The sequence below is a fragment of the Populus euphratica genome, unplaced genomic scaffold (assembly GCF_000495115.2).
Source record: "Populus euphratica unplaced genomic scaffold, PopEup_1.0 scaffold260.1, whole genome shotgun sequence".
Taxonomy (NCBI): Eukaryota; Viridiplantae; Streptophyta; class Magnoliopsida; order Malpighiales; family Salicaceae; genus Populus; species Populus euphratica.
Window position 1 is genome coordinate 43,114 of NW_011500142.1, and position 27,596 is coordinate 70,709.

A 27,596-nucleotide genomic window follows, 5' to 3' on the forward strand; every position below is an offset into this window, starting at 1 on the left:
AAATAATATATTTATAACAATTTAAAAAAATAATAATTTTATTTAAACTTGTTAAATACTGACATGAATAAATAGTAAATTTTATCAGATCAAGTTAATATAAAACTTAAAGTTAAAAGATTAGGTTTTGGATGGGGTATTTATATTGTTCTACTCTACTCAAGCACAACCTAAAATACATTAATAACCTTGAAATTAAAATTTAGGGCTATTCTTTCCTGACACTAAAGTCTTCTCTCTCTCTCTCTCTCTCTAAGTTCTTTCTCTAAAATGTTCTAGAAATGGATATGTTTAGTCATTTGAAATGGTAAGATCCTATATTAACATTGTATTAGTGTGAAAATCTGCAGAAACAGTTTATGATTTTGTTACTGGATATTTCCAATAGGATCCACTCTTGTGTTGATATTTTCAAATCCCCATCTTTTAAGATTGAACTGTAATCCCTTTCTCTGGTTATAAGTATTTTTATTTATTTTTATATTTTAAAAATATTTTTTTAAAAAATAAATTTTTTTATTTGTTTTAAATTATTTTTTTAGTGTTTTCATATTATTTTAATGTACTAATATTTAAAATATTTTTAAAAAATAAAAAAATATTATTTTAATATATTTCTGAATAAAAAACATTTTAAAAAATTAATAATAATACTTTAAGACAAACTATATTTTTCTAAAATTACGAGTATATTTAGAAGTATGATTGTGGTTATTTTTTAAAGTGATTTTCACTAAAAAATATATCAATAATATTTTTTATTTTTAAAAAATTATTTTTAAAATCAGTATATCAAAATAATTTAAAAATATCAAAAATATATTAATTTTAAAAAATTAATTTTTTAAAAATACTTTTTAAAAAAAATTACTAACCCGCAGGCATATTTGCCAAGCACGCATCGCAACACACCTCATGTGTACACGTCTGATTCGGGTGTTAAAAATCCATTCATGGCAGGCTTTAGGATATGTATAAATAATGATTTTAAATTTAAATTCAAGTATGAATAATATCAAACCTCATTTATGTCCAATCATGAATGTTACCATCGTGTTATTACCACTATCTTCTTTATCTTTATCACAAAATTATAATTTTTATTTTATTTTATTACCATCATTTATAAACTATCTATAAAAAATAATTTATTAGCCAAAAAATATTTTTCTCAATATATCTACAAAATAGAAAATAACTCTTTTTCAAAAAAATAAAAATGTTTTCCTCAAAAACTGGTTTTCTACAAAATAAATATTAACTTTTTCAATCATTATAAAGGGACTTTGGCCATTGATAGAGGCAGGAGGTAAGGGTTTATTTATTTATTTATTTATTTATTTTTATCATAGTGGTTATATTAATATCCATGATTTGCGGTGAATATTAAGCTCGATTTCTCTTCCCTTCTAATGCAAACAAACCCCACCGATATAAATTGATTCGTCAAGAAAAAAAGAAAAAAGAAGAAAAACTGTATGCTCACAGAGAGTATTAATTAAAATAAGCGACGCACCAATAACTCTCATTCAAAACAAAAAGGCTACTAGCTATGAACTCGTGGACACCTTGAGGCGACATAGGCTTCACGCTTTAATTTTCAAAGACATGTTATACATCATAAAAACAACTAAAAGACACTTGTTTATATGAACAACTCCTCCTTCTCTTTCTTTCTTTATTTTTATTTTTTTGAACATTTTTATTCATTTTATTCAATTTTTGTATTGCTTAATTTCATAAAATAAAGATTTAGGTTAGAGCATAATGTTAGAATTAAAAATAAAAAGACTACTATATAAAATATAGAGAAAATACATAATCAATCTTGAAGTTTTTAAATTTTTTATTTTGATTTAAAAATTCGTTTTTTTAATCTTTGAATTTAGAAGAGAACATAGAAACTCATCGAAACACAATTCAATTATAAAAGAAAAGAATATTTATTTTAAAAGATTTTTTTCTTGAAAAAAGTTTATTGGAGGTGATTTTTTTTCTCTAAACATGGTGGGAAAAACAAATCTAATTTATTTTTAATTTTTTTAATTTAATATTTTTATTTTTTGAGTAATTTAAGGGTATTTTTGATAATTTATATAGGTTTTTATCATATCTTTCAAAGAAAATAAGTTAAAAATAGATTTTTATGGCCAAACCCTCGTGATTTAAGCGGTCGGAATTCTAGACAGTAACCTAGCAGGCATCCTAGTACCCGCTTGATATATATATATATATAAAGAGAAGGTGTGGATTAGATTCGCGAACGAGTTGCTGTGGATATCATCATTTTGATTTTTTTGGAAAATTTATGAGCAACGCATGCATGCACATGTTTTTTAGTGTTTTGAAAAGTTTTTGGAAAATTTATGAGGAACGCATGCACATGTTTTTTAGTGTTTTGAAAAGAACATGGTGGGACCTGCCGCCTGCCGGAAATCACGAACCAGTTACCTAATTTAGCTTCGTTTTCAGTAGATAGAATCAAGTTCCTATTTAATGAATCGATGTTTTGCGATAAACAGAAGGTGGACTGTTTCTTCACGTGAAGGCCCCAATCAAAAGCTAGCATTTGTTGATCATGCAGGAACCTGCTTTTTTTTCTTTCCAAAATTACCCTCACAATGGCAAAATTTGTAAGGATTAATAAAAGTTTTTTTTAGTGTTCCAGGGGTATCGGATCAATTCATATATACATTATAATTAATTTTTATTTTATTAAATATTTTTCGAGTCCAGTAAATAAATAAAAAATTACAAGAATGACAAATATGTATAAAAAATATCAAACACAAATGAAAAAAAATCTCTTATTTTATTAAATAATCACCGCAAGTGCAAAATTATTTATTTTTTAATTCACCTACAAGTTTAATTTTTTTTTTGTCAGATATTTTTTCAATCAACTAGGTACTCGAAATTCTGGAATCCTGTCAACATTATCCTCTTGCAAGTAATTAAAAAATTCAACACAAAATATATGAAGACCTTCATTTAAGAGCGCATGTTATGGAATTAATATAAATTAAATTATTTATGATATCTCACCTAATAATAAGTTTTGGATGCATAAATTAAATTTAAATATTTGTTTTTCTTGTATTAATCAAATTTCAAGCAGAGTATTTATTTTAAATTTTTAATTAGGTAGGTATCGACACCAGCATAAATCCTTTTTTTTTAATTACCTTGTGTAATTTCAGTTTATTAATATAATTTATAGGTAATTGTAGGCACAATTTTTAATTACCTCAAGTAATTCTAGTTTATTTGTAGATTTTAAATATAGAGGAATGGAGCTCAAGAGTTTTTAAAAAACCTTTCTTGTTTAAAGAACTTGTTTGAAGATGATTTTTTCGTTGAAGAACTTTTAATGAGCATTTGGCTCTATCCAATAAAAATTTATTTTTTATAAATTTTAAGTATAGATGAAGGGGACTTTAAAATTTTTGAGATAGTTGTTTTATTTAAAAAAATTGTTTTAATTTTTTTTATATCTCTAAAAAGTACTCTCCCATCTATTTTTAAGGTGAATCCCTCTATTTTTAGGGTTACTTAGGTTTTTTGCTAATAACACGTAATATTATTTTATTAAATGATTTTCATTTATAAGATTTTATATTTATAAAAAATATCTTTAAATATATAATTTTACGTGTCAAGCTTCCATTGACTCAAACCATTTATTTTTCATATAATTTATTTCAATTTTATCTTATCTTCTTGTGTAAAAATATAATAAACTAAAATAAAAATAAAACATAGCAATTTTTGATTGGTTATAACATTTTTGCCTCTACAATACTACAATATAGAAAAGATTTGCTGTCATGGAGAAGAGTTTTACTTTGAGCGAAATGACTTATAACTAATCTTTGCAATTTTAAATTTGGAGTTATAGCTTATCCATAAATAAAAGAGGTATCTTGTGACTGACTATTTATCTTCCTCATTTAAAAAAACCCAATAAATTGAAGAATTTACATGAACTTGCTTGCTATATGTTAATATGATTTGTCATGACGTGGCTTGAGAATGCGAGGAGTGGAGAACTTGAACTCAATCACTCTCCCAACTCAATCACTCTCCCCCTTCCCCCCATCTTTGACTTGTAACCTCTAGAGCAAGTTCTCCTCGGAGTCCTTTCCCCCACAGCTCTTCAAAATATTTCAATTTTAAGGTCAATACACTAAACAATCTTTGATACGACCACGAAATGGTTGGTGAGGATGCGTTTCGTGTTAGATTTAAGAAAGAAAGAAAGATGCTCCTCGCCTCCATCATCTCCCGAGAGATCATGCATCTATCTATCTCAAGTGGATATTATTTATTAAATAGTCATGGCTTTTTATTCCTGCTAAACATATCTTAACATATCCTCATTGTTGATATTCTGAGTTTGTTTTTAATGATTATAAATTTGAGTTTTCATCATTATTTATATAATTATTAATTTTAAGGTTTATAAAATTAATTGATATACATTTAAGTTCACTAAAATATCTATATTATTAAAAAAACAATAATTTATAATATTAGTAGTTGATTCAAGTGATTTAACACTTATCTTTATTAAATAAAATCTCAAATTTAAACTTTATGAATAAAACACATTTTTATTAATTTTTTTTCAATATTAATTAGCTAACCCATCTAGATGGGATTAATTAAAATCCAATAATATTTGGATATCTGGATTAAAATTAAAAAATAATAATAATCGAGAGGGTCCCTTTGTGTGCCAATATATTTCTCGAGAACGGAGTGAAAGTAGGGCACGAAGGAGAGGGTAGAGCCCACCAAGGGATGCTTTTTACAGAAGATATCTGTCTGGAGTCAAGTTGAGAACAACTCACATGATTGGTTACAGCAAATAAAATATAATAGAATACAAAATACATTACTAGCCATCTTCCCCGATCAGACAATACATTTTTTGATCTTTGCGCTTCTGTGGGGACCCTTTCAGCTTTCATCCACATATCTGACCCCTTGTTTTGTTGCCCATTATGCCCTCCCCCCTCGCCCTCAAACTCGCATGGTCAAGGACCGTTAGGTAAAAACAGGTTAATTCTTTTTTAACATTTTTTAAATTATTTAAATACACTATAGTAAAAATAAATTTAGAAATTTAAAACATATTATTTTAAAATATAAAATATTAAAAATAAAATCTGTTAGTTTAGTCCCCTAACTATTTAAATTTTATTTCAAGCCAAGTCTTGCGGAATTTAAAATCTTACAATTATATCCATTATTACTTTAATTTGAGTGGCAACTAGATTCTACCCATAGAATACAATAGATGATCATAAATTATTTAAATAAAATCTTTATTTCTCTATCGTGTTGAGGGGACTAATTCTTTTAATATTAGAAAAAAGCATTTAGTAAATTAACTTAAATATTGAAACAACACAGTTATTTTTTTTTCTATTAAGACGGCCAAAAAGTAGTGAGATTAAATCTGTGTGTATTGAGATTAAATTATTCTTTTTAATTTGATTAAAAGTATCCCATTAATATCTGAATTAAAAAGAATCTCAAAATATATTACTTTTTTTTTTGAAAAAAATTAATAGGTTCTAAATTTGTATTAGCATTGGTCACGACAAAAAAAATCATATTTAAAAAATGTTGAGAAAGTGGTATAAATAATGTTTTTTAAAAATATAATTTATTATAAAAAATATATTTTGAATTATTTTGATGCATTGATTTTATTTTAATATATTTCAATATATATATATTTTTAAAATATTTACAAACACACACCAGTACAGATAATTAATATTTTGCAATGATATCTCTTTGGAGATAAGAAACTGCTTGAGAGTGGAAGGAGAGAAAACATGAAATCCATTATAATTCCTTCACATGAATTTACATGTTAAGATTTTTTAGTGCTCGGGTAGTAATTTAGATTTTATTTTTTAAAATATTTTTTATTTAAAAATATATTAAAATAATATATATTTTTTTTAAAATTGTTTTTAATATTAATATATTGTAATGATTTAAAATCATAAAAAAATTAGTTTAAACTAAAAAAATTTAAAAAATATATTTTTTAATTGTAAGACCGAACCCACTCTTAATTTTAAACTAAAATTATTTTCCGACGTTATAATTTCAAAAGTCAATCATAAATCTAAGATTGTAAAAAATATGGATTGAGATATACATGTTTTTTAATATCTTCCATGATATTAAAAGAAAGCAAAAAAGGAAAAGAAAAAAAAAGTAACTTTCGTAGATATTTTTCAAAGTAATTTTGTTTTGTTAAAATACATTAAAATAATATGTATTTTTTTATTTTTAATATTAATATATAAAAAATAATCTATGAATATAAAAAAATAATTTAAGAAAAACAATTATAAAGCAAATATTCCGACACTCCCAACAAGAAGACAATGCATAGCCCACCCCAACAAACTCTTCAATTTACTTTACTCATTAAAACAAAATACGACTCCTTTAATTAGCAATAAAGTAATTCCCAAAGTCATCAAAACCATTAAATACTATTATAAAAATAAATGGTAATAATTATTAATTATTAATTATTAATTATTATCTGATCAAATCGAACATCCCCCACTCTCTCCTCTCCTTCCCCACCCTCTCTCTGTACCAAAAATTTTATTCACTCTTATCATTTCATTTCCACACAATTCACTGTCATTCTCCCTCTGCCTCTCTCTCTCTCTCTCTCTGATAAACAAAACACAAAGATCATGCCAGTTTTTGCAGAGAACAGCAGCGCACCAGCAGCTATAGCAGACCAAATCAAGCTAAGAAAACCCAGAAGCCAACATGAGCTGCAACCCATTTCGACTGAAACAGATCCAAACCCACATGCTTCCAAGTCATCCAAATCCAACACAATTATCTCCTCCCTTTTCCACTCGCACTCCTCTACAACCCCACCTGACCAATCCAAGAAGAAAGGTGCCACCTTTAGAGGCCTAGGATGCACTGCTGGAGCAGCTCAGCAAGTATCGGTGCCGGCGGTGATAAGGTCATCTGCGGACTGGGAAGGGAAAAAGGTCAAGAAGAAAAAGGGCCATCCAAAAAGAAAGAAAGAGAGCTTGAAACTTTGCAGTGACAACAACAATACTAGTAATAGCAATGGTGATGTTAATGGAGATGGTAATTTTGCGAATTGTATGGTTATGCAAGATGTTTGGTGCGGACCTGGAATGGGGTTATCTGGTGCTGATGCTGTTGTTGGGTCGGTTGACTGTGTTGTGGCTAGAAGAAACGTGTCAATTGGTAGAGGAAAGATTGATGGAGGAGAGAAAATTAATCAGAGGGAAAGAGAAAGAGAGAGGGAGAGGGAGAGAGATAGAGAGAGGGAGAGAGAGGTATTGCTGTCAGCATTTGTTTGTTTATTATTTGGAAGCTCAATTTTGTTTCCCTCCATTCGTATGCGTGCATATTTTTTGCTGTTTTTTTTTTTGTTTGGAGTAATTGAGTTTGCATGATGATTTTTTCTTATTGTATAGAAAATAGAGATTTGCCATTTCTTCTTCTTGTTCTTTCTGTTTGTCATCTTTCTAGGGCTAGTGACTTTGTGCCCCTTGTGTTAGTGATAAAATAAGCTGCTTGATCTGGATTTGATACACAGGGGAACTGGTCATTGTTCTTCAATTTTCTTTTCCTTTATTTTTTTGTCTTTTGAAAGCTAAATGGGCTTTTTTCCTTCTTTACTTTTGAATTAGCTTGATTGTTGCTTAATTATGTGTGGGGATTCTGATTCTTGGATTTCTTTTCTTTTCCCCTTTTGGTTCCACTCTGTTCCCATTGGAACCCTCAAGCTTAAACCACTGGACTTTCCAAATTAAAACTTAGTATATTTATTATTGTGGTATTTATTACGTATTATTTTTATTAAAGAAGGTTTTGAATGTCCCAATTGAGAGCCGATTAATTATTGGGGAACTATAATTGTTGGGGTTCATTGATTCTTTCCAGATTTCTAGTTGCTTTTTTACCACCTGAAAAATCATATTTCTAGTTTGGAAGACAATCATTATATAATTAATTGAATTTGAATAATATCTTTCGAATTTCATGTTACTTAATTTCATTCCCCTTTTGTTATTAGCAGGCAATTTAAGCAGTCGGTTCAATAGGATATTGAAGTTTTTGAAGGAAACAACAATAAGGACTAACCATTTGTCTCATTATGGTTTTCCAAACGTCTTTCTATTGCCTCCCAAAGAAAACAGAATCTTTATATTTGTATTCAAATTCATGGCTTGCTTGTAGAATACCAACTATTAAAAGATCTTTTCTTTTCTGGGGTCTAATCACAAGGTGAATTGGGTCAGTGAGTTGCTTCTCTCTGTAGTTTGGTGCGGTAGGTTTTAGCTTTTCTTTGTTTTGTTAATCCAGATATTGCTGTCGTATTTGACGTCTTGATAACTTTGTTTTTAATATGGGGCTTTTTTTTTTCTTTTAGCCCTGTACTCTCTCTCTCTCTCTCTCTCTCTTTTTAACTTGTTTTTTGTGTGTACGTCTGAATTTACGTGGTTACTTGGGTGAATGGCCAAAGCTCAAAGGTGTGGGGAACCCCCACATATTATTTTGGGTTTTGGAGTTAGCTAGACGGAGCTTTTGATAAGTACTCTTGTATTTAATAAGAAGCTTATGACGCGTACTATACTATAGTATATTGGAGGTTTTGAACATAAATCTTTTTACTTGCTCTATTTTTTTGGTCTGTTTTTCATTCTCCACACTTGGTGATTCACTGTGTGTATTGATTTGTACTATAGTCTCTTATTATCTTTCATTAATGTTGTTGGCAGCGTCCTTGTATAGTTAGGCGGGCAGCAGTTAATCCTGAAACTCTTTCATTTCTGGATACTGATCCTGCCTTTATAACATCTCGTCCTGAGCTAGAAGTTTTTGGAACTCGGTATTATCGCCATATGCGACATCCTTCCCCGGATGGACTCGCTGAGGTGTGCCTTAACACTTAAGATCTCAATTTTTGTCTTACTAATGATGGTACTCTGTGTTTTCTGTGTTTTTTGCACAATTTTCCGCGCGCACACTGTCTTACTGCCATTTACCTGCACTGTAGATTGTTTCGTTTTTGTAAGTGATAGATATTGGGAGGGGACGGGGATGACGAGTTGAGAAGCAGAAAAATGATGAAGTTGGAAGGGTTGTGACGTGACATTGATCTAAATAAACACTTTAAAATGGCTTGGCTTCAAAGTAAATGGCTTCAGTAAAGTCCATGATCTTAAACCAAAATTTTGATATATATTCTCCACATATTCGTTGTATTTATCTTTTAGTAAATTTTTATAAGTTGCTTTTTTCAACTTATTATTTTTTATTTCTCCATTTTTCAAGTAATTTTATTTCTGTACAGTTATTTACATACTTTATGATTAAGTGCTTTCTAAATTCCTACATTTTTCAGAAAGTAGTGTTGTCTCATATGGAGATAGCTCTCTTGAAGTTTGTGTGAAAATCAGTACATGTTCATTTCGTAACGGATCAGTGAGAGCTACACTATCATTCACCTCATAATTTTTATGGTCACTGCCATGCTATTTAGTATTGATATTTTATCAGTCAAAGGATATTCATCACCTACCTTGTGCTATCTATTTGAAAATGGCTAAAAGAATGACATGAATTCTGTGCAGCAAGCATTTTAATTTTCCAGCCACTGTTCTTTAACCAGTGGGTTCAATTAAATTTTCTCTTGAGAGGCTCTTTAGCTGATCATCAGTGCTGGCAAATTGCAGATAATGATGCTCCAAAATAGTTTCATCATGGGAGGAAGATTGGATCGATTTAGCAACTGGAGACTAGATATTGATCACATGACATACGAGGTGCTGGGACACCATGATATGTTTTTCCTTTTCCTTTTCTTTTTTTATTATGCTACTTGTTGAATGGTGAGAGTCATGGGCTCTGACTATAAAAATATAGCTTGCCTCTTGCAAGTGGCCACTTCATGCATAAATGTTGAAGTTCTGTTCCATACACGAACTCATCTGAAATCCTTGCTTAGACAGATCCACTTGCCAATTATGTTTGGCTTTGATGTCTTTTTTGTATCACTCGTATAATCATCACAATTTTTCTGTTTTCATGGTGCAAACAGCAACTGCTTGATTTAGGTGATAGAATTGGTTATGTGAATACTGGATTGAAAGAAGATGAGATCAGCCGCTGTGTTAAGAAAATTAATCCCTCATTCATCAAGGAACTGTCATCACATTTACCCATGGTATTGGAAAAGAAGTGCAGCATTTGTCAGGTGATCCAAAACTTTGGTTTTTTCGAATTATTTGGTTCCTGTTCCTTTTTTATGCCTCCTTTTCATCTGCTGTGCTTTGTTTTGATTTTGTTTTTGCTCAAATGTTTCTTTATGCAGGATGACTACGAAGAAGATGGTGAGGTGGGAAAACTTGATTGTGGACATGGCTTTCACATACAATGCATAAAGCAATGGCTTGGACAGAAAAATACCTGCCCAGTCTGTAAGACAGAACCGGTGGGTCGAGGCTAGTATCTTCAAACTGCTGCCATTTACCCGTTGGTGTGTATAGATTTCATTTCCTATACGTAATCAAGCATTCATTCTTTGGCCTGAAGCTTCAACCTCCATATGCTTAGAAATCAGAGGCTCATGTTCTTTTTTTTTTTTTCCCAGCAATGTCATGCTGATTGAAATTATTACCTTACTGGAATTTGATGGAAATCATTACAGTTTGATAGATGCTTGAAATGGAATGTGCTCAATTCCATAACCCTTTTATGATTTTTTCTGAATGCACCAGATCCTTCTACTTATAAATTATCATTATAGTCTTGGCAGCTATAAGCTCCTAATCGCAAAATTATCTGAACATATATGGAAATTAGCTGGTCCACACTTCTTTGAATAAAAAGTTTAGACATTTGTGCACCCGTTCTCTTCTCTGGCCGTGGCTTGGCACGGGGAGATTTGTATTGAAATGGGACATGCGAGCCATGGAACCTGATCAATAAGAGGCATTGAACAGAGGAGTGCTACCGCGGTAAGAGTAGTATGTTTCTGCTGGAAGCCGTGAAGAACCAAGTGGAGAGCCTAATCACTCTGCATGAACAAATTTGTTAAAACACGTAAACTGATAAATTACGAAGAGAGAATTCTAAATGTTTATTGTGTATGTTTAGAGGGAGGTAATGCATAAACCAAATCAATATTTTCCTAGTAGCATGGTTTGATCTCTTCTTTCGTGTATATCGAGACAATTTGCGTAGATGCGTTTATGGTTTGCTGGGAAAAGGGAGAAGAAAAGGAGAAGGCCACGGAGTATGCAATAGAATCATTTGCATTTCTTAAGAAGCAAATTCAAGGGAAGGAATCTCTCAGTAGGAATGATACATATAAGCTACTTGGATCTTCAAATTGGCTGGATTTCACGAAACTGTTTGTTTTTGTGGCTCGCAATATTTTTATAAGAATTTGATTTTTTTTTCAAATTAATTTTCTAAAATAAATATCTCGAAGTAATTTTAAAATAATATTTTAAAAAAGCTTCTTGATGAGAGGTTCAAGATCCTCTGTTTTTATGAGTTATTTCTTTTTTCTCTTTTAATATTATTCGAAAACTTTTATGTAATTCAATTACACGGGGGCAGGAGGTTGGTGTCTAGTGTCTACTCTTCATATCATTCAAATAAATAAGTTTAAAATATAAGATTCTTTTCATCATGGTGCAAATAAATATATGTTATATTAAGACTATATGTAAATAAACATAATATTATTGAACGCTTAATGATATTTTTAAGTTATTATATCAATTTAGTAAATTCAAAAGAATTTGGTAAATTCTTCATCAACGCTGTCCCAGTATACAAAATAATTGATTAATTAAGCATGTAATGAATAATTATGAACTCGATTTATATGAAAATTTGGTGTGATTTTGTGATGTTTAGATTAAACACATGCTAATTTATTAAGTAGGGGTTGCCTTTTTTGCTATAACATAATAGCTATAACAAACCCCACAAAAAAGAGAAATAATATGTTGGTATTTATTAGCATTTCTTCATTATATTCCAGTCACCTACACATCTTATCTGTATACAACTACAACATGCAATTGTACAAATAAAAACACACCTCTTAGATATTTCCTTTCAGCATGCACGTTCACTCGATTGTTCGTGCGGTCACATCTGCTGTTTCTTGTAAGTAAATTATAAATATACAAATATGATATTCAGATACAGTAGCTTGAATTCAGGTATACTATCTGCTATAATATGTCCTCTGATTTTGTTGAGACTTGCTGGAGATTCTTCATCAGCTTGCCTCTTGCTTATCGGATAGATGATTTCATGTAGGAAGAATCTAAATAATGTTATGCGGAAATTAAGTTATATGTCATGTTGAACGAGGAAATTGATTATGCAAGGATACACTTGATTTACAGCCTGTGGAAAAAGAAGAAAACTGCTAAGCACTCGTCATGACATAGGATTTACAGATACAAGCATGGAATGTCATATGATATAATACGTATAACCTTCTTATTCATTCTCAAAAAGCAGGTAATACCAGAACCTCCAAAAAGAAGTATAAGATTAACTCGTACCAGACGGCCTCCTCCCACTAGATCATAGTGAGCATAATGCGGACCACTTGGCTCTCCAAAAACTCTGTAAGTAACCAAATGCTTTGGAATGACCTTTACTGTTTCTGATCCATTGACATCGTCATAGCCAGAAAGAAACGTGTATGAGAATTACTTCAAAATTTAAAGCCAAATGAAGGTGCATGTAAACCAAATGAAATAATGAGCTACCATATACAGCTTCTGGAGGACATATGAGATCTTGATCCCCTGCAATTGCTAACACAGGAACATTAGTTTTGCCTAGATGATCCTTGTATAGGAAAGATCCACTACGGTCTCGTAATCCACCTTCTTCAAATGCTGTTGTCAGCTGCAATAGAAGCTTTGCTGGTACTGTGCCTGTGGATTATTATGATTGGATTATCTCATACGTGCTATGGAGGAAGAGATACAAGTGGAAATGGTGGTCACTACTGACATTACCAAAGGCCTAAAATTAAACAGGGAGTTATTTAAGCTAAGAAAAATACATAAATTCTCAAACTCGTTAACAGCAATTTAACAAGAAGAAGAATCAGGGCCAAGACCTTAGAATATAAATTAGCTAAGATCATTTGCAAACTGGCATACGTGGATAAACAGGATGTGATTAACTCAGATGATTATACTGAAGGATTATTTGAGTAGATATAGATAGAATGAAGGAGCTGCAAGCCTCAGCATCCAGCTCTAACTTGCAAATGAAGTATATGAAACTGATAAATAGAGAAAGAAGGGGTAAACTAGGCCATTGTCTACCCCCCAATAATATATGCACTGGGAAAACTGAATGACAATGAATTGATGAAAGGGAAAAAGCTAGAAAATTTAGCAAGGTTATTGCAACCGGCCATACTGCTGATTTTTCAGTTAAAGACAGAAAAGTTTCCACAGCATTAGATCAAGAGAGTGATGGTGGTTCCATGAGTTATATTCAGGGAATTGATCAGAATGTCTTTCTTGGGGGTTGCAGACAGATTAATAGAAGAAACAGAACTTGGCTGTCTCTTTTGATACAAAAACAATTAAGTTAGCATACTACATCTTGTACTTACAGAAGTTGTTCAAAACAAGTTTTTCAAGCAACTCAGGATGCATCATGCCAGGTGCAGAAATTTGAGGATTTAACCAAGACAATACATAAGGAGGACGAGATGCAAAAGTGTGAACAGCAGAAAGTAATGCTCCAAGTGGAATAACAGGAACATTAGCTGCCTTTGCAGGGTCTGCCTGTGCACCATGATGAACAAAAATTAGATCCACAATGTTTTTTTTTTTCCAGTCATTTAACAAGAATAGAGAAATAGACTGTCATTTCACTTACCACAGGTAAAAGCAATTTGAGTGATGATTTTGAAGACGTGTAGTCAAGTGATGATCCCAAAGTAACGACTGATGCCAACCCCGAATCCATTCCTTGAAAACCTTAAAATATAACATCATTTGAGCAAAGAAGAAAAGGATTGTTGCACACTTAAGGATACCACCCCTTAAACCAATTTGCAAGAAACCATAGCACTCTTCAATTAAACATCGTGTACAATGTCAAAGACAGTTTGGAACTTTGTAAATTGTAAATAAGCAGTTATACTTAATAGATTATCCCGAGTTGCCAAATACAAAATGTTAAAAGCCATGGAATTACATGCATAATTCCTCAATGTTACTTACATACTCATTCCTGCAAAACTGTAACCTAAAAACCACATGGTTAATCCATCGATGTTGCTTACAAACTCATTCCAGCAAAACAGTAACATAAGAACCAGAATGGTTAGCCAAGCTTTATTGACTTTCACAGGCTCATAAGTAAAACGTGTACTTGATAATTATAGCCTTCATGCATTGAATTTATATATTAAGAAAGATGCTTGAGCTTTTTTATGATCTGTCCACCTTTCTTCAAGAATCAAAATACCAAACATTGCTAATAACATAGTGATCACAAGTCAAATTTCAGGAACTTGCTTGATCTTTATAACCCACAACATATATAACGTACAGTATTCAACAGGTAGATCTGTTAGAAATTTTCTTAACCACAAGCACCTATTTCGACTCTTCACTAGCCTTGAGCTGATCCTGGTTTTTCCACAAGCCCTTGTATCAAACAATTATGCTCTTTGAGCAACTACTTTCTTAACAAGCCATTATATTCATGAGCATTTAGGTGGATGGACTACTCGCCCTTTGTTAGTTCTGAACTTGCTTCTATGAAATATACTAATAGCAAAATGGCAAGAAAAAGATAAATAATCATGAAGAAACAAAAATATTATAAAAATCAAGCAAAATGTTATAGAAATCTATGTCGATGTTACAAACAGGAGCACACTGTCTCGCTGCATGAAAGCAATGCAGTGCACAATTGTCAGTGGAGAGATATAAGAAAGAGTATGGGATCTTACAGCATTGTGACAGCAGTGCATATAGCAGAATACCGCCCATGGAGTGCCCGATTGCAAGCAACTTGCCATCCTTTGGTCTGCATTCAGTCCTTATGTACCCAATCTAAGATTAAAAAAATCATCCTGTGAGTATTTAAAGTTTATATTTCAAATGTGGTATGGATTTTTAGAAATGACATTCCAATGGTTGTCAGAGACTTAGTAACAGTAAAATCATTTATACTGAAGAACTGCATATTACCACAGCTGGCAAATCATCTTTCAGGTAGTGATCAAAGTCCCAATCATACTTCTCAATGAGATCAACTTGATTCAGGAATTTTTCTAGTGCAGTTGAAAAGTTCTCAGAGAAGCCGAAAATCTGTGGTGCAACTGATCGCTGGCCTTCAATAATATTCACAAGCTTTTGACTTAAATCCCTAATTTGGCATGCAATGATAGAGTTTCTCCCTGCTTATAACAGAACTTGTAAATATTCTCCCATATCATTAAGCATCGAACATAAAAGCACTGGATATAAAGTACATATTCTTTGAATAACCTTCATCAAAGTATCCCAAGAACTTTTCAGATAAGCGCACAAGAGTTTCCGACAACTTTGATTGTGATTTCTTGGATTTAGATAAAATTTCTGTTATTTCCCCTTCAACCGAAGAAACCTCAGAATCTGCTCAAGAAACCGTCTTAAATATTGAACACAATCCTAGTGAAATTCATCTCTGCTTCAATTGCATAAATAGGTTGCTTACCTTCCCCATGGTCACCCACCAATGCACTCAAACCAGCTCCTCTAACTTCAAGAGTCCATGTATCAAATCCTTGATTAGACATTGAGCGAGCAAATGATGACTGAAAAGAATCACACATCATCATCACTAGACTTAAAAAACAGGGAAGAACAAATGACAAAAGAAATGCTCCGCTGAAAACCGATGACAAATGGAAGCATAAACCTTTACCTCTTATATTTATAACAAAACACACAAGAAATTGTTGTCCACATAACCCCGTAATTTGCATATTTGAGAAAACAACTCCAACCCAGTAGTTTTCAAAAGAAACCCAAGTGAGTTTGATCCTCATCAACTTTTTCCATGAATATATACCATATTAACATCTCTAAAAAGTAAAAGAAAAGGAGAGGTGAACCCATTAACAAAAACAAAAGAAAGAGCAAAGCTGCACGAACAATAACAAAAACTAAAACGGAAAAAAGGGGGTCACCTCAGGAGAGAGATCATATCCAATAGCATTAGTTCCAACCCCAGATAACAGCAGCAGCGGATGGTTCCTTGGCTTTGCCTATGAATCGAAACACATGATCAAACAATTCAAAAAAAAAAAATTCTTTCGTTGAACAATACAAATGCATCCGCAGCCAATGCCAACACCAATACCTTTGGACAGGGTAAGTAACGCCATAGAGCGAGTTTCCATTCAGAATTAGAAACGGTGACATAGTGGAGCTCATCTGCCGTACATGTATCAGGCTTCTTGTTGTTCTTCTTTGCATTTTTCGTCACAGCCGACCCATTTCCTGGTCTTGTTATATTCCTAGCTGATGAACCGATCCGTAAGATGTTAGGTCTCGGGTCGGATGGAGCAGAGTTCTTGAGGTGATAGAGGGTTGCGACACCGGCAATTCTGGTGGCGGGTCGGATATCCAGTTGGAAAACAGCCATTGCCATTTTATTGTTATTTTGTCAAAAAAATAATAAAAAACTGCTATATGTTTTCCAGGTTTTGTGTTTTACATTTATTTATATAATAATAATAATAATAATAGTGGAGGTGTAATGCCATGACGGTCTAGTTGGACCATATTGATATTTTTCCTTTGGGAGTAGATATTTTCCTGTCCCCTCACCTGTGACTATAGTATTTACAGATTTTGCCGCCGTTTGGGGAGTTTGTTACAAACGAAAGTTTACTAAAATTCATTTTTTTCTATTTAAAATTATATTTTTCTATTATTTTATATATTAATATGAACAATAAATTTTAAAATAATAAATAATTTTATTTTAATATATTAAAAAATACACTTTAAAAACCACCATTAAATCTAAATCCACCGGTTTCGGTTTGGACATATCAAAACGTTGATGAAAACAATAACACGTGGTATATGACGTGGCAAGTGGCTGGACAGCGATAAGATTAGATCTGCCCCCCAAACTCGGGGAGAAGAAAAGATTTTATTGTTCGACATTTTATATATATGGATAATGCAAGGGACGTGGCTTGTACACGTGGCGGGTGGGTGGACAAAGATAACAATCAACGTGTTTCCACCAGATTACGGCGTAATTTCCATGTTCACATACAATGCTTGGCTGCTTCATGTCTTATCTTATAATATAATTATTAATTAATTAACAAAATTTTAAAGAGGTTTACTTTTACAATATATAACTTTGATTTTACATTCTTAAGTTTTTTTTATATTAGATTTTATTTAGTTTATCTCATGAAAAAAATAATTAATAATATAGATTAATTATGAAAAAGAACAATATTTTAAATGAAATTGTTTGTGCTCCTAATATTTTTTAGGAATTTACTTAGTGAATTTTATGAGAATTTCCATAACATATATATATATATATATGTGGTAAGTAAAAATGACTATTGATTTTGTTTTGTTTAATTTAAATATTTTTATTTAAAAAGCTATTTTAGTACAAGTTTTTATTTTATTATTTGTTTATTATAGAGCTGAAAAATTTATTTATAAATATTATTAGTTATGTTTTTGGATTTTATCATATCTTCTATTCGTTCTATTCAATATTTAATTGTGCTAACCAATATTATTTCAGCAAATATTATTTTAGTAGTGATGATTTATTATCTTATATTATACATAATAAAAAATCTAAAAAGTTTAATGGATGAAAATGAAATTTGAGAGGTGACAATAAAAAATCTTAGTTAAGTTCTCTGCCAATTAAAAGTTATTATTGAGATTGTTCTTACTTAACCTGCCGTTATCTACACTTAATGGGTTCCCTAATTTTGCTTTTCTTTTTTTTAATCGTCTTTAACACATAACATCTATCAATTTGACAAATACAAAATTTTTATACTTAAAAAAATCTAAATATCTAACTCTTAATTAATAGTATTAATTAATTTAACTTTTTTTTATCGATTTTAAAAAATTTATTTTAATTGAAATTTATTTAAAAACATTTAATAAAATTATATGTCTGTCATATTATATTAAAATATTTATATTTTATAAAATAAGTTATATATAAATATATAATATAATATTTTTTTCCTTATACAGTTATACTGGAAGTGGTCATAAATTTATATATTAGATAAACTTGTAAAAAAAATAAAATATTTATAAATTGTTTTACAGCTTATTTTTTATAGTATAGCTAAAAATTAAAAATTATTTTTTAATTTATTTTTTATAACACTATTAAATATAAAAAAATAAGCTACATTCTATAAATTTATTTTTCATGAAAATTATTTTTTAAAAAATAAAAACTATTTTTTAGCAAATAAAGAAAATTATTTTTTTAAAAATAAAAACTATTTTTTAGCAAATAAACAAATAAACATGAAGTAGTGTCCCATATTAGGCCAAATGAAAAATTAACTTAATGTAGATATCAAGGAAAGTTAATTAAACCTTGTATGGAGGACTCAATTGTGACAAGCATATACCATAGTTTGACAAGCAGATTTATCCTCCCCCAACAAAAGAACAGACGCTGCCATGATCGAGACAACCAAGCTTAATTACGATAAATGGGTGCAAGTCTTACAAGGGAGAAGAAAATCATTGCCCAGCTAACCAGGAGTACGAAACAGATTATCTTATAAAACGAATTGATGAAACAAAACACTGAAAACCTCGAGAAGATGCAGAAAGAAGAAAGAGTAGGGAGAATGCGACTCCAAAACTGGAAAATTCTAGTTTCTTGATTGCTCTCACGTTTCTGTAAATGCTTCCTTGTATACAATAGTCTCTGTCATTTTCTTACATCCATCCTCCATGTTTCTTGATTCAGGAGCAACAAGCTTTCCTGCAAGAGTATTGTAAGACTTTAACCTGATGGCATTAGCAGTATCAGTGTATCCTTCCCTTCCAGAATCACTATAATCCCATTCGAAAGAAGTGATAATGGTGGATTTGAACTCTCATATCTTGTATTAATCCGAAAGTACAGTGCATGGAGAAATATTCTCTTCATCAAAACATTACGCAAGTCACCATATGTTTGGGCCTTGCTCCGTGGAATCTTGCAGAACATATTAATGGAGAAATTCGAAAGGAACTCGTGCTGAAATATTAGTGATGGCTTCAAATTTGCATTGCTTCCGGGGAAAGACCAATAATGCATACTCCACACAGAAGGATGAACTGTATGCCTTTTGCATTTAATGATTTTGGATTGATGTAGATAACTGAAATAATCAAAAAATTGATTTTTTTTTTAAATATAAAAGTATTGAAATAATAAATAATTTATGAAGACCGGGGTCGAACTACAGGGAGGTTAACTATATAAATTATAGACAACAACAAGAATAATAATAAAAAGAAGAAGAAATAGAAGAAGTTAAAGAGGGTTTTTGAGATATAAGATTAATGTAATGATTAAATAATGATAAAAATAAATATCAATGTTAGATGATCTACTGATGATATTTCAAACACATATAGTATAAACTCTTTTTATTACTCAACTGAAAACCATATATGATTAGTACTTAAAAGTGTATTTTTATCATGATTTTATATCATCATTTTGCACTTGAAGTATCAATAACTCCTTAACTAAAGCATGTTTTATAATAATATATCTAATAATACAAGATACCTTTAATTTGTGGTAAATATTCATTTTAAATGCAGGCCTATCACATAAATGAAAGGATTGATTGATGACTTGAAGAACTTAAATTGCAAGGATAAAGAGATGGCCAAACTTAGAAAAGAGATGTCGGTGCAATCCAAACCGGAACACTGTTCGGTAATTGGGTCATATCTAGAGCTATATATCTCAGATTTAGGTCCAATTTATATGGATAGAAAGGTAAGACATAGGCCTACAACTTTCATATGGAGCCCAAGATCTAAAAAGGCCATTATCAAGTCCAAATTGTAGCAACAACAAAGAAGCCCGAATCTGTCTTCCAGCCCGAGCACTGTTCGGTATTTTGGCCATATCTGGAGTTCTAGAAGTCCAAATGAGCTGAATTTTTTACACAAGAAAGCTGAGACAATTGCCTACAACTTTCATGTTTACAACTGGCTCCAATTTTGACGTTATCAATGACGTTTTGGGCAGACAAGAGAAGATAAGGATTGTCACCAAGTCAAAAGTTGGTCACCCACTTATCAATTAGTCATCAAATCAATAGTTCCCATTTTTGGCCTATAAAAGGAGGCATTTGCCATGCATTTAGGCATCTTGGTGTTCAGATCAAGATCATGCTCTTCCTTTCTCTCTTTGTATTTTTTATGCTTTGTTTTCATTAATATTAAGTTTATGCCTTTCATTTCCTTTCCTTTACTTAGTTAACTTTTATGTTCTTATTTTGTTTATCTATTTTTCTTTCTTTCATTATGTCTAGCTAAGTTAATTATGTCACCTTGTTAACATGATTATATTAATTATTTTATTCGATTAAAGCAAATACTTGTAAATATTGTCAGGTATTTATGATTATAACTTATGTTAACAACAAATCAAGTTCTTTTCATAACACATGTATCTGTTATATCATACAGTTGAGTTATTAAAGTGCCAAATATTTATTGTACCAAGTGTTATACAACATAAATCTAGTTTAACCATTTAACAAAGTATTAAAAGTGAATATGATAACAGATACAAAACATGTTAGGATCAAACATTAAAGTCTATATTCAGTTTATACAATGGTTATTCTTACACCATTAGTATACCATTTTCATCTTGACATAATAAACTTAACTAAACACAATAAAAGAGAGAAACATAAATAATACAAGTTAACTAAGGAAAGAAAAGAAAATGAAAAGCATAAAGCATAAACAAGAGATTAATGCAAGTATAATTTAAACATTACAAAAATATAAAGAAAGAGAGTGAGAATATGATCTTGATATGAAAACTAAGATGCCTAAAAGTATAGCAAATGCCTCCTTTTATAGGCCAAAATTGAGAACTATTGATTTGTTGAATAATTGTTAAGTGGATAGACACATTTTGACTTGGTGACAATTCTTATCTTTTTATTTGAACAAAACATCATTGCTAACATCGGAATTTGGATAGATTTGACCATAAAAGTTCTAGGAAATTGTCTCAGCTTTCCAACAAAAAAAAAATTAAGGTTATTTGGACTTCTAAAACTCAAGATTTGGACTAAACACTGAACAGTGTCTGGACTACAGAATAGATTCAAATTTCTCCGTTGTTGCTAAGATTTGGACTTACAAATAACAAAATTAAGTCTCGCATTCCTATGAATGTTTTAGGCCTTTGTCTTAGCTTTCTAGTCGTATAAACAAAATTAAAATCTAAGATCTACAACTCCAGATATGATCTAATGACTGAACAATGTTGCAATTTGGATCAAACCGACATCTCTTTTTTAAACTTGGGTCTCTTTTTATTTTCTCAATTTTAGTAGATAAATTCATTAATTAATCATTTTATTTATGTGATAAGCCTGCATTTAAGATGAACATTTACCATAAATTAAATGTATCTTATATTTATTAGATATGTTATTATAAAACATGCTCTAGTTAAAGAGTTATTGATACTTCAAGTGCAAAATAATGATATAAAACCTTGATAAAAATGCACTTTTAAGTACTAATCACACCCTGCAATCCGTTTATTACTAGTCCCTAGTAATTAACATGTTAAAATAAAAAAATAATTTGTAAGTTCTACAAACCAAGACATTCATCATTCAACTTCTATCAATCTATCCAAATAAACAAACTTTTATTAAAATTATATATCTGCTTTATACTTTTTAAACAAAATATTAATAAACCTTCTTTTTATATATTCAATATATAAAAACATAGCTGATGGGGCTTTTATTGGGAGAAAACAATATTATGTTCTAATGTTTTTCTAAAGTTAACTTTTTTGGGTTTGGATTATTATTATTATTTATTTTCTTTTATACATAAACAAATAATACAATGCATTTTTAACCCATATAATGAGCTTTCAGCTAATGACTCCCAGACCAGTTTTACGTGTTGAGACACACCCATAAGCTTAGTAACTTGGGTTGCAGATATTGATATGAAGATAGTGTAATGTTTGATTCCTTTAAACTTTTGTCCTTAACCCATGTAACAACCTTAGGGCTAATAACTCCCAAGTCAATTGACTTTAGGGTATTAGGTGTTAAATCATCCTTTCAGGCTTAATTGCTTAGGTTAGGGAGGCTACGAAACTAAACTTATCTACATTTTTATTTGATTACATTTAATATTTTTTTGGTAAATTATATACTATCCTTTTTTTTAGTTATTACCTGATTACATTTATTATTTTTTTGGTAAATTATATACTATCCTTTTTTTTAGTTATTACCTTAAAAAAAAGAATATAAATAATATAATAATCCAATATGCAATTCATAATCATATGTTAAAGTGTGTGTGTGAAAATGAAGGTTTATGAATACTTGTTTAATAAGTATATGAGCAGAATCAATTGATAATAATACGAGAGTTTGTAAACCTGAATATTTCAAGAGAAGTATGTGATAGACCTTGTTATGAATATTGCAAATAACCACTGAAAAATATTTACCAAGATGCATCTCAAGAGTCAATAAAATTCCTCCTTACTTTACCATCATAGTAACAATTTTGTTAAATGATTTTAATAATAGAAAAAACAGAGTTATTTTTTTTTTATAATATCAACCACTACCCTTTTCCCCCAACTAAAACGAGATATTGTCCTCAATGTTCTAAGGTAGAAAGATAGAGTATAAAAGACATAACTTGAAATAAGAAACACTGACAATCCTAAAACACACTTAAACCAAACACTGACAATCCTAAAACATACTTAAACAAATATAAAAACAAAACAAAACAAAACAAAACAATATGCTATTAATAAAACAAAAAGGCATAAGATTTCACAAATAAATGCTTAAATTGTAATTGTGATTATGACTTACATCTTCCCTTGATTTTACATTCAAGAACAACTTAAACACTCTCTATGAGTTGAGGATAAGCTTCCCATCTAGTTTTCTTAAAAATTAACAAACATGATCCTTTTCAGTCAGATTCCCAAGACTAAATCAATCATGTTCTTTATGAAAATGGGGCCATAAATTATAAATTGCACGATGCACATCTCCACTAGAATGCGTCTCAAGAGTTAATAAAAGATTATCTAAAGACTCTTTACTTTAACCATCCTTAGTGAATTGTATTTTTATCTTCGCGGTTTATAAATATCATTCCTAAAGAAAAACATTATGCATTACAAGTCCATTTGGCATATTAGTGACAGATTTTCAGTCGTTTTGCATGATGTTTCTTTGCAAAATTACTTTTACCTGTCCCACACATATATGAAATAAAAGAATTAGAAGACTCACTTGATAATTGGACCTTTGCTTCAATAAGCCAGCGAATATTTTTAGAAATTCCATGGTTCATTAATAACCTCAATCTTACACACCTAGCTCGGTAAATTTTTATAATTGCATTATGAGGCAAAGTGGAAAAATACTTTTTTAATTTTTCAAGAGTTGTGTCTATTTTTTAGATAAGAAATGGAAAAGAGGTGTAAAGAAAAGAGAAGGAACAAGGAATTGAACAAATATATACATAGATATCAGTTATTATGGGAAACTGAAAGAACCTACTTAAGAGTCACGAATTACCGTTATCCGTCATTTGACCAGGATTGGAGAAAGACTTGAAAACATTGTCATTCTTTGGATTTTCGATATCATAGGCTCCATATGGATAGACATGTTTTATAATAAAAGGAACACTCTATCTTGGTCTTAGCTTCCTAGAAAATAAATGGAGTTGAGAATTATAAAGCAAAACTTTTTGACTAGTATCAACTTTTTGATAAATTTCATAAGTTTTGTAGAATGCATGCGTGTTATTGAACATGGTGGCCAATAAAATCTATGTGTTATTGAACATGGTGGGCCAATAAAATCTATTTTGTAAGATTTTCATGGTTGTCTATTTTGACTAGAAATGAGCTCCACATATCTTAGAATGACAAAATTTAATGACACTACTTACCTTATTGTCGGAAATGCATCTTGTCGCTACATAACATCGGGTGATGGCTCTACTCTTTTTTTTTTATTGAACAAAAAGAAGATTTTTCTCGATTGAGAGAAATGAAGATTTTATTAGAGTGTGGTTGTCTTTTTTGATTAGAAATGAGCTCCACATATCTTAGAATGACAAAATTTAATGACACTACTTACCTTATTGTCGAAAATGCATCTTTGAAATATTTGATCAGGACAATAATTGAATAAGTAAGGGTCATCCTAATAAAATTTTTGGCGATTGAGAGAAATGAAGATTTTATTAGAGTGGCCATCTAGTAATTTGAGGGAATGAAAAATCCCAAATTAGACACTGGTCCCAGAGATTTAGGTACTGGGGTAGTTATGATTAAGGCAAGGTAGACATCACCCTTAAAACATCATTTCAAAAGAAAGGTTACCCTTACTTGTGTGTTTTTTTTATTTGATTCAAATGCTATTATATTTTGAGCTTATTTTCAATTTGTTTTTTAAAGATGGTTAATGTTGGTCCCTAAAAATAGGAGACAAAAAAATGACATTAGTCGCTAAAAATAGGAGACTCGTTTAAAATGTCGATGTTTAACCCTAAAAGGAGAGTTACGTCTGAGTTACAAAAAAGAAACAATGGATATAATCCATATTTTGTATTTAAAATTTTAACATCTGTCCTTTTCTATAAAGAAAAGAGACATGTCGACAAACAATGTTTGTAGGAGACACGTAAAAAAAAAAAAATGATATCAGTCCCTAAAAATAGGAGACTTGTCTAAAATATTGACATTTAACCTTAAAAAGAAGAGTTACGTCTGAGTTACCAAAAAAAAAAAAAATAATAGACATAATCCATATTTGGTATTTAAATTTTTTGATGTCCTTTTCTATAAAGAAAAGAGACATGTTGACAAACAATGTTTATAGGAGACACGTCAAAAAAGTGAATGATATCAATCCCTAAAAATAGAAGACTCGTCTAAAATATTGATGTTTAACCCTAAAAAAGAGAGTTACATCTGAGTTACCAAAAAAAAAAAATAATAGACATAATCCATATTTGGTATTTAAATTTTTTGACATCGGTCCTTTTCTAAAAAAAGAAAAGAGACATGTTGACAAACAATGTTTATAGGAGACACGTCAAAAAAGTGAATGATATCAATCCCTAAAAATAGAAGACTCGTCTAAAATATTGATGTTTAACCCTAAAAAAGAGAGTTACATCTGAGTTACCAAAAAAAAAAAATAATAATAGACATAATCCATATTTGGTATTTAAATTTTTTGACATCGATCCTTTTATAAAAAAAGAGACGTGTCGACAAACAATATTCATTTATAAAAAAAATTATTTTGATATCGTTGAGAAATTGGTATAACCATACTTGAGAATTGGGCTTTGGACCCACAAACAGTGACATGAGAAGATGGATGTTGGACCCGCATCATTATTCCACAAATAGTGACATGAGAAGATGGGTGTTGGACCCGCATCATTATTCCTTTTATATTTTTTTATATTTTTTTTGTTTACAACATGCAAGAAAATTTACAAATACTTATATATAAAAATATGAAAAATACCATTAGGAATCATAAAAAATTACCTAAGTGCCACCGTATAGGTAAATATTGAAATACCTTTGAATTTCTCAGAAAATTATGAAAATGCTCCTGGTGGCGCGTGTAGCTCACCCGTAGTCACTGTTGGAGGCAGTGAAATTTTTTGGCAAGCTTTCCGGCCAAAGAATGGTTGATTCTGGTAGATCTGATGGAGAGGATTCTGATGACGATGGTTTATATGGTCTTTGATGGCTGATGAAGGAGAATCGACGGTTTGAAACTCCGGGTGGTCGAAGAAGTCACAACCTTTTTCCGGTTAGATAAGGCAGAGAGAGAGAGATGAAAAGTCGTTGGGTTTTGCTTTATAGGAGGCGATTAAGCTTTTTGTGGTGATTCAAAGGCTTTAAACGGTCGGAGGTGGGAGTTCAGATGAAAGAGAGAGAATCGCTAGTGAGCGGGAGAGAGAGTCTAAGGTTTTGCTACGGTGTAAACTTTAGCATGGTACACTGGTGCAGTGGAAGGTTTTGAACTGTTGGATTGCGGATGAACTAATCCTTCGGCTCTGACTGGCTTGATCTGCAAGTTGATCGGACGATCCGGATGGCTGATCTTTGATCTGGTGTGGCGCGGTGCACCAAGTGCTTGGTACACCAGATAACGTGGTACAACAGGATAGAAGGGAAGATTATTTTAAGGGCTGAGATGGATTTGAGTTTTAATCTAGTGTGGTTAGCCTATTGTATCATATTAAATCAAATGCCCAGAACTAAACATTATTGGATTTAACGATTATGATATTTTTGATATTTTTTAAATTATTTTTTTAATCAATATCTTACTCGCACGAAGAAAAAGTAAAAATAACCTAAATAGATATTTTTTTCCTCCCTCTTCTGACGAATTTTCATCGGATATTTATAACTAATGACGAGAGGACATGAAAATCTCATAACAGTAGCACGATCTGCTTTAAAGAAAAATTCCATTGTTATAACTACCTTGCCTACCATTGACACAATTGCTTTACCTAATATGATAAAAATTTTGTATTATTGATTTTGTTTTATTATATATAATAATAAATATTTATAGGGGTAAAACTAAAAATTCAAATCAGTATTAGAAAAAGCTCGTTTCAACCGCTAAAAATCAATTTTAATTACTGAAAATTATGTTGAAACACTTAAAAAACTTTCTATGGGTATCAACTCGGTGAACCGGGTTTTTGATAAAAAATAACAGTTTTGACCCAAAATGGATTGAAACTCTTTTTTTTTTTTTTATCTCGGTCAACATGGTTCTTTTTTTTTTTTTTTTATCTCGGTCAACATGGTTGGACCTATATTGACATAGTGGACTCGGTTTTGATTGAAAATGACGGTTTTGACCCGAAATGGCCTGAAAACTTATTGTTTACCCTGGTCGACATGGTTTGAACCGTATTGACCTGGTAGATTCAGTTTTGACCGAAAATGATGGTTTTGACCCGAAATGGCCTGAAAACTTATTGTTTACCCTGGTCGACATGGTTTGAACCGTATTGACCTGGTAGATTCAGTTTTGACCGAAAATGATGGTTTTGACTTGAAACTCATTTTTAGCCTAGCCGATATGGTTTAACTCGTATTGACTTGGTAGAATCTGTTTTTATAGAAAGATGCGGTTGACCCGATAAAAATATATTTTAAAA

The 27,596-nt window shown here is 30.8% G+C and overlaps 2 protein-coding genes across 4 annotated transcripts; one reads left to right on the forward strand and one right to left on the reverse strand.

The window, feature by feature from the left end:
- Positions 1-6,577: 6,577 nt before the first annotated feature.
- On the forward strand, positions 6,578-10,834 carry LOC105110675 (RING/U-box superfamily protein). The gene is made up of 5 exons (XM_011005778.1): positions 6,578-7,367; positions 8,817-8,972; positions 9,774-9,863; positions 10,139-10,294; positions 10,412-10,834. The coding sequence occupies exons 1-5, from the start codon at positions 6,738-6,740 to the stop codon at positions 10,544-10,546; spliced, it is 1,167 nt and encodes a 388-aa protein (XP_011004080.1). The 5' UTR covers positions 6,578-6,737; the 3' UTR covers positions 10,547-10,834.
- Positions 10,835-12,047: 1,213 nt separating this feature from the next.
- Positions 12,048-16,810, reverse strand: LOC105110676 (alpha/beta hydrolase family protein). Of its 3 annotated transcripts, XM_011005780.1 has the most exons (12): positions 16,456-16,810; positions 16,283-16,360; positions 15,808-15,907; positions 15,721-15,725; positions 15,600-15,690; positions 15,300-15,508; positions 15,059-15,161; positions 13,975-14,075; positions 13,706-13,880; positions 12,840-13,010; positions 12,630-12,733; positions 12,048-12,468 (listed from the first exon to the last, which is right to left on the reverse strand). In XM_011005780.1, the coding sequence occupies exons 1-12, from the start codon at positions 16,744-16,746 to the stop codon at positions 12,412-12,414; spliced, it is 1,485 nt and encodes a 494-aa protein (XP_011004082.1). In that variant the 5' UTR covers positions 16,747-16,810; the 3' UTR covers positions 12,048-12,411. The 3 variants fall into 3 exon arrangements, with proteins under 3 accessions (XP_011004082.1, XP_011004081.1, XP_011004083.1); XM_011005779.1 differs by having other exon boundaries at positions 15,600-15,725; positions 16,456-16,809; XM_011005781.1 differs by lacking the exons at positions 15,600-15,690; positions 15,721-15,725.
- Between the last annotated feature and the right edge of the window lie 10,786 nt (positions 16,811-27,596).

Bases quoted from the DNA above. Each gene is read 5' to 3' on its own strand.
- LOC105110675 (XM_011005778.1), top strand. From the start codon at position 6,738: ATGCCAGTTTTTGCAGAGAACAGCAGCGCACCAGCAGCTATAGCAGAC. The intron at 7,368-8,816 runs GTATTGCTGTCA...TGTTGTTGGCAG, and splicing joins ATAGAGAGAGGGAGAGAGAG to CGTCCTTGTATAGTTAGGCG. The intron at 8,973-9,773 runs GTGTGCCTTAAC...GGCAAATTGCAG, and splicing joins CCCCGGATGGACTCGCTGAG to ATAATGATGCTCCAAAATAG.
- LOC105110676 (XM_011005779.1), bottom strand. From the start codon at position 16,746: ATGGCAATGGCTGTTTTCCAACTGGATATCCGACCCGCCACCAGAATT. The intron at 16,361-16,455 runs GTATTGGTGTTG...TTCGATTCATAG, and splicing joins GTTACTTACCCTGTCCAAAG to GCAAAGCCAAGGAACCATCC. The intron at 15,509-15,599 runs GTTATTCAAAGA...TGTTATAAGCAG, and splicing joins CTTGGGATACTTTGATGAAG to GGAGAAACTCTATCATTGCA.